Raw genomic sequence first — 8,244 nt, 5'->3', positions numbered from 1 at the left:
GTGTTAAAAGCAACGAGACAATAAGCACACAGTCATTATTACTGTGTACTTATCGTCAATTCCAAACACACCTCGACACATGTTATCAGAGCGGCTCTTTGGAGAGCCGGAGAGCTGATATGATAAGAGAACGATGGAATACGACGTGACTGATAGTTCTGAGTCAGCCGAACCCCCCCCCCCCGATAAATAGAGACTTTTCGGACTACCTGGCAAATCTGGAGGAGCTCAGCACGGGCTTGGCTTTTTGTACACAGGCGTCGGTCCATATAGACGAGCTTCGTACATTTCGATAGAACCATCCTTTTGCAGTCTGAGCCACCCCCTTGAGGAGTCGAATAGAGCCAATGTCCGGCGTACCTAGTGCACACGGTTGAACTATTAGTTCACACCACCCGTAGTACGATATTCTGATAAGAATTGTTCATTAAGTCAACGAGCGCTGTCCGAATCAGCTACCAAAAAGATATGCGCACGGAGAAAAGCACACCCCACAATCTGTGGCCAAGGTTGGCTGCTGTTGACATGAGCTACGTATACAGCGCAAAACTCAGTCCGCCAAGCACATTCTTACGTGCACATGCATCCCCTTTGTTCGTTCCACCCACTTTAGACGATAAGCGTAACAAGTGAGTGAGCAACAACAATAACGACAACCGGAACCACAACGGCCAGGATATGTGTGAATTGAAGCCATCAAGCGCATTGTTACAGTTTGGGGTAGGAGGGTGCATTCCACTGACTGTACATGTACGATAATGTGGACAACCCTTGTGTATCCGGGGCTGAATCCGTCGTGAATATCCGATTTCTGAGAGACACTGTTGCTAATGAGTCACGAACCGTTCTAGCAAACTGTCTCATATTGCGACTACAATACTGCAGAGACCAGCGTCATTCTATCTGGTTGTGGAATTGGGGAAACCGGTACAAGCAATTGATTGAGGACACAGTGTGGTTCCTACGATATGGCACTGCAGGTTCGTGTGCGTTGATGTGCGTGAGTGGGGGCAAAACGAACCTGCTCTCTCACGGCCGTAGCCGGCCGCCGTAAGACGTGCAGTACATCCAAATATTTGAGAGTTTCGGGCCATACGTACCCACGAAAACAGCGTCATAGTGTCCTCTCTCAGAAACAGGGCATACACTTTGAGAATGGAAGAAACAAAGGTAGGCTTAACGGCTAACTCGAAGGAACATGCCGTATCAATCGACTATCCGCGTTCATGACTGCAACTGCGTCCGATATTGTCACAAAATTTCTGGTATTTGGTTCCTGGAGGTTGAAACTTCGTCGCTGAGGTTGTGCACCTAGATTTTACTGATACCAAGGCTCAGGGCAATGGAATCAGTTGTTTTACTTTGTTGCTTGTCCTAGACCACATGATCTGGGTGCACGAATGTCGTTGATGCTGATCAGCAACTATCACTACATGGCGTAGGGCCCCAGTGGCTCCAAGGGTCGCCGTGTATGCATTCAACGGCCTTGACCGGTCGGTTGTTGATCAGGTAGTAGTTCATCTGTTCGCTGAGCTCGACATTTGATTTGCAAGCGTTTCGTCCCCATGCGAGGAGACGTGGTCAGCCTGCGGTCGGGTAGGTCAGTCATACGAGCTACCTATATTGCCGGCCTCCATTGGCCCCTACGTCAGCCGAAAGAGTGACTATAGCATTCAGTCGTGGATCGCTACACTCTCCTTGAAAAACGATACGTTTAAAATAGAAAAGTTTACTATCTTGTTCGTTTTTTCCTGTAGTCAGTTGTGCAATTTGGGGTCGATAACCATGCTGTTGTGGCACCCTTGGCCACGTAACTGAGCCAAGCCCCTTATCATCATCCCTTCACAAAAGGTGACACTTGTTGGTGATTCAGACTCTTGAGTGGAGCTTGCAGGTCTGGTTGCCCACAAAGCATTTCAACGCAGCATATGGACGGGTAATGAGAAGTGTAACGTGGCAGACTATTCTGTGACACGTGAAACTCGTTACCCAAACAGCCTAATCTGGGACTGTGTTATTTCTTTCGAAAACAGTCTGACCTACCCGGGAATTCATAGTTCCGTATTTCCTGCAAACCTAGGCGTGCAGTGACCATGTGCTATAGTGTTTTAGATCACGTACTTGACAGGCAAACCGATGGCACGCCGGCGCCGTATGTTGGACGTTTAGAAGAGCTTCTTTGACCTTCCTGAGAATCGGGCTCTATCTCACCCAAGCTTGACCGATAAGACACCCACAAAGCCATATATTTCGAATTCAAACCCTCTCAACTCCGGACTGTGGATCTGAGAAATACTAGTTAGCTGACTTTTACCTCCACCTTTCCGGAATGTATGTGCTGATTCACCTTACAAATGGATGGCTCAAGACGAGATGGTCATCTATTGGACAGACTAGTTTGTAAATGCCAGCGAGGCAAGCAAAAGAAAACAACACTGGATGAATAACCTTCACCTGTTGTGGTGGCAGGTGCACGGGAAGAATTCAGGATGTCTACCAGGAGGCGCACAGCCAGGTGAGGCAGGCGTACACAGTCAACACTTTTGACGGTTCTTGATGGAATACCCCAAACGGCCGTCCGACACCCTGGTTTTTTGTCTTTTGTGACCGGACCAGATCAGCACATTCTTGGCGGCAAAATAGACCAAACAAAGTATGCGAGGTATGGATTAACATCGAACCAGTAGAGGGGATGGCCATCAACTGGCATAATCATGACATTCAGTGCATGTCCCAAGTCGTGTTATTTGTGGCAGCATTGTGGTTACTCTTGTTCTTATTGTTGATATTGTTGTTGTTGATTGTTTCGCTATCATTCTACTCGTCCGCATTGGTTGGGAGCAGCACTGGATTAGGAACCAGATTCATGCGTGAATTTGTTCGCGCAATACGTGAGAATACACTAACGATTAGCTTAATTTTCGTTTGCGAACTATTTTAAATTTTCACACAGCAGCGCAGTATTACTTTTCAGGGTTGAACCTGGTGTCGGAGATTAGAGTTTCAATCGGTTCAAGGGTGGGGAGGGGGAGCGGCTTCTGCGGTTTTTTTTGCTGGGATTAGGTGATGGATCTGATACCGCCTGGTATTGAACCCATGCAGTAGGATAACAACGCTAGGCTATCCGAATAGGATTGGAATCTCTCATCACTTTCGGTTGATGTCCGGAGTCTTGTTTGGGCAATGGGGCGTGTTAACTTTCCACTTAATCAGGTTAATGGTTTAGTTACAATTCGCAAGCATAATCAGGGTGCGTTTTATATTTTAGGGTCGATACCTCTCGTGGGACACCTGTTCTTTGCTTCCTTGAGGGATTTTGGCTATGGTAACCTCTTTTCCCATGGGCCTTCTGCTTACTGAGGGTCACCGCAATACTCATATTCCAGAGAACCTCGTGAATTATATCAGATTAGTGGGAAAAAAACAGACTTTGACAGTGACAGCTGGCGAGGAACCGTTGTCCGGTGCCGTTAATTGTAGGTGAAACTACTCAACTAGAGTTTACCAGTTGCGTTTTCCGTTTATCATTCTATGGTATGTCGAAAATTTCCAAATGCGTCTGTTTGTTGCTGGACCACATCATCAGTGTCAGCTGTAATAACGGCGTACTTGTCGTACAGTGGTTGTAGCTGCCACAGTTTCGTTCAACGATGATTCGGGGAGGTCGGGTAGGTAGTTGCTCATTGGAGGCGACAGCTGATAAATTAGCGCGTAAATACGGCACTGTAGGGGGACTGTTAAGTGGGGGGATTGGTAAGGGAGCTATGCATTGAAGGCAATAGCTTGGATGCACGAGCGCCATTGAGGGCACGATTGGGCCATGTCTGACAACGTCTCCAACCATTGATGTGGCTTGTCTCGGGGTCCCCACCCATGAAGACGGCAATGACCAGCTCAGCTGCGTTTGCTGATAATGGCTTTGATACTTCGCTACCAAGTCACTGTTTGACCGCCTCTTGCTGGACCGCATAGTTTCTGGATTGTGTTGCACCGAAGTTGAACGCAGTTGATTGTTACCGCTATTTTCACTGATTGTCAGGACATCACCAGCTTACTCCTCCAAATCACTTTATCTCGTTCTAGCCAAAGACCCAATCTTGCGGTATGCCCATTCGTACTGATGACTACTTTCCCAAGTCGTGAACTCAGTGACGGGTCACAGACCATCAAGGAGGCAAATCTTCTCAACTCGGCCCTTCTGGTACGACTCACCTAGTTTGGTTACTTTGTTCCTTGAAAAAATAAAACGAAAACAAATTCTTTGATCTCTGTCTTTCTGGCATCGAATCACCGTGGAGAAAGATGGTTGGACACTTTATCGTGCGCTCATCAAGTGCGTTTTACCTTGAGAGCTATTGTTAATCTCATTTGTGCTTTTGTCGACTGGTTCTAACTGTTTAAGTATTCCTTCCAATTTTGCACGTCGTCTTTTCTCTTGGAAGGAGTTCGCTTTCAGACTTCATTCGCCAAGTTCAATCGTATGAGTTGTAGCGCCACGACTACCGTCGGATTCCGACGCCTAACTAACCTCCCCGGACGTTCCGTCTCTCCACTTTCGCTACTGTATTTTTTGGATGCATCAAAGACCCACTTTGACGAGAAATCTTGAATTTTGTGGTCCATAATTTCGACTGCATCCTGTTCGTTAGAAGCTTGGTTCACTCCGTCCAAATCGAAACTAAATGCAGACGCAGCCGTTCTGACAAATGGGCAATGAGCTAAATCGAGTTATCACTAGTACAACGAATTGCCGGCACTGATTGCACGCCTAACCATTGCGCCTAACCATCCTAGGTGAAATAGACAATACGTACGTTGCAATCGAATGGTTTCGTCAGGAAAATACACACAAATGATACAAGGAAGAGATAGGGATTTTCGAGGTCTCGAAATGGACCAAAACACAAAATGAAAACGAAAATAAACAGACTCCTTGGACGTTAGTCGAACCGACGACATCTTGATTACCGGGTGAGTGCTAGCGAATCCGAGGGTCGTTCAAGAACTCCGTCTTTTCGTTTTTATTGTGTTCTCTTTTGAAAACAGAGCAGTGTTGTGTCGGCCGTCACGACTCCTGTTTCGCAGAATTTTAAGGAACCTATCAACTTTGCAATTTGGAGTAAGTCGCAGTCTGAGGTCATTTCGGATATTCGATGACGAATTCGCAGACTGATAGGCTGACGCGAGCTCGTTTAGGTCACAAGTCACAATCGCCTTGCCCATTTGCGATTATGGCTAGCGCGTTCGCGACGAGCTGGTGTAATTCATGGGTGGAAATCCCATTTAAGGGTTAAATCACTAGCCGCTGTGAACGAATTGGACCTCTGCAGCCTTAGATTTACGTGCACCACGCCAGCACCTGCTCGACGTAGTCGGTGGTCCTCCGAAAGTTCAACATCCTTGTACCTACGGTAGATTTCTGTGGCCTTATCTGGTGTAGCGCACTAAGCACATTGGACAATCATATTGATGGAGCTTGTCGGTTCTATGTTTCGCTTGTCAGCGTTACCAAGAGATTGTTGATAAAAAAACATTCACAGTGAAGGAAAACTACAACAATGTGCGCCTCGTCTGTTATGTTCGTACCCAATGTCAAAGCTGACTGGCGAGATACTAACTGCTCCGTATCGCTTCCTCAGGTATGTGAAAGTTAAGCGCCTTACGGTCCTATCAGACAGCGAGACTGCCTAATGCTGATGAACACTGCGTGTTAGATGTATTCATCAATGATGGGGTCAGTGCCTTTTTCAGGTTGTAGGCACACAGATAATGGCTACATTCTGCGTCTAATGGATATTTGGTGTCCGTCCGCTGTTGCCACGGTTACACCGACTTATACTCTGAATTGACCCGTAGTGTTGCCCCTCCTCTCTGTATTTATTTATTTTTGAACGTTGTGGGAGAAATTCCATTCCGTGCAACCAGATACCAACAAATCCGGCCGTCCATTCGCCCAGTTGTTATTTACAGCATATTCGAAATCAAATAATCGATAAGGGATTGTGTGACTGATGGTAACTGAGTCATCGATACATTCAGCTTATTGCTGCACAATATGCCGTTGGCATTAGTGTTGTGGAAGTGTGACCTTTGTACCATGCCTGTGAACCAGACCGTCTGTTCGAAAGTGAATCAATCTAAGCTTCGCAGCAATACCTACATTCTCATCCACCTTCATGTTGTGTGAAGGGGTATCACAGACGGGGAAATGTGCCGAAACTGTGCTAAATCGGCTTGCTCAAAACACTCACGTAGTCAACGGAAGACCTGGTAAGTTCACATCGAATAAGATTAAACAAGGTGCGCGTAAAGAAAATGAACTCAACATCAAGTTGGACGTGGGCTGTCGAAGAGTTTCCAGCAACCTTGTGAGTAGTTTCCTTTATGAAAATATACTGCGACATCTCGAATATCGTGCCAACTGGATCATGAGGCGGCCTGTGTGCAGCACATTCAGCTGGAGAACATCATAAACGAGAGATTCAATTGAGTGTCCCGTGAAAACCAAATTGATTTGCAAATGAGTGTATTCCTCGAAAACAGTGCAATTTGGGTTCAAGTAGATCATGAGGTTGACGGAATCTCGGGGACTGCGCCTACCTGATGAGCCCCAAGAAGGGCAAACCGGTCGTGGGCTGTCGAAGAGTTTTCGGTAACCTTGTGTGTAGTTTCCTTTAAGATCAACATCAAGCCGTTCAGTTTGTGCACTTTCGAATCCGTAGGTTTTGTTGTGGGGTACAGCACTCAATTTAAGTTTGTTAATGCGAAACGCATCAAAGCCACGTTCCACGATGGGTACATTTTCCGCCCATATGTATGATATTCGTTCAAGTAGAGGAATTATTCCTATCTGGCCTGGAGGCTGGAATTTCACGTAGACATCAGGTGTAATGAACTTGTTTCTCCTGCACATGAAATTTACTAACTAGATCTCCTATAGTGCTTTTCTCCGCGCAAGGTAACATTTTTGTCGAGAGGACATTTGGTAGCATGAGATTTTTTCAGCGTCGTTCTACTCCGGAGTAACCGAGCATTGGATACCGACTGTTTCACACCTCAATGAGCCATAGCACAGTTTCCAACCTTGAATTCACTAGATTAGGTCACAATTTAAGAAGATTGCCATGCGAGTTGAAGCTAGCAAAGTTGAAATTCAGGATGGATCAGCCCGCACTAACGTAAGGTTTGCAAAGGCTCAGCCGTTTTTGTTGCTCTATTTATCTCCACGATGACGTATCTTGGCTTGTGGTTCACATTCAAAGTTGATTAGATCTGACCCCTGCATATGGCATCTCATCGGTGTCAGTCAACCTCACGGCAACCCTTTCGCTTTGGGGAGTAGGGCATGGGGGGCCGTTGCTGGAGGGTTTCTCTCATTACAGTGGTGATCCCTTCTGTCAGTCCTGGTTACTATCCTAAAATAGTGAAGTTCAGCACAGACGGATTATACCCTGTTGTGCATCGGAATTGTAAAAAAACATCAGTAGGACTAATCTCTTTGGGCAGTGTACGTGGAAGGCCATCTACAATTGTCTACCTGCTTTATTACTCACTTTTCATTCGCGATATCGGTGAATAAACGTACCTATCTGGTTAAGTTCCTCGGACAGAACCAGTATATAAATATCGTATTTAACTACTGTCTCCGCTCTTGTGCCTTATTGTCGGAAAGATACTCGCCAATAAGGAACGCAACAGTTTTACTGCGAACAAGCTAGGGCAAAAGTTGCAATGGGCCTCGCAGTATTTGAAGAGTACTTTCGACATTGATCCAGGCTATCTGATCGGCGTTTGGTGATCACTCATCATCATCGACCGCGCTTCTACGAGACGCCTAAACACTTCTTTGGCGTGACTGAACACTCGTCGACCGTTGCCGAATTGATTTACTGCTTGAGCGTTCGATCGAAAGCGGACTTCTTGACCTAGATACTTGACGGCTTCCCTTCTGCGATTTTGGTGGGGTTTGAGTGTCTCAGTAGATTTCGGATATCCTGGGATTATTTTTCAAAAACCTGGCTTTCCTGACTATAAACAGCTCATCGTGTAACGCCTGGCCTAGGAACGTAAGATAAGGGCAAAAGTCCAGTTGTCATGCCGGTGAATCATTAAATGGTTCTCGAAATTCATCTTGACATTACTTATCGAGCGTCATCGCGGACCGACTTCGTTTGTGCAACACGTACGTCAGTCGCAGAAAACATCTAACACCAACGATAGTGGCTTGGTCATGTGCTGCGTATG

At 46.2% G+C, this 8,244-nt stretch overlaps 1 protein-coding gene across 1 annotated transcript in view; it reads left to right on the top strand.

Moving 5' to 3' along the window:
• The window catches only part of T265_10827 (hypothetical protein), a gene marked incomplete at both ends in the record, with an annotated part of 29,119 nt that extends 24,522 nt beyond the window's left edge, over positions 1-4,597 (top strand). Inside the window, one exon of the mRNA XM_009177306.1 lies at positions 4,084-4,597. Within this exon, the coding sequence (XP_009175570.1) occupies positions 4,084-4,216 (133 nt within the window). The remainder of the gene's footprint in view (positions 1-4,083) is intronic.
• Positions 4,598-8,244: the final 3,647 nt, after the last annotated feature.

The sequence above is a fragment of the Opisthorchis viverrini genome, assembly GCF_000715545.1.
Source record: "Opisthorchis viverrini unplaced genomic scaffold opera_v5_412, whole genome shotgun sequence".
Taxonomy (NCBI): domain Eukaryota; kingdom Metazoa; phylum Platyhelminthes; class Trematoda; order Opisthorchiida; family Opisthorchiidae; genus Opisthorchis; species Opisthorchis viverrini.
This window is presented reverse-complemented; position numbering and strand designations above follow the sequence as displayed.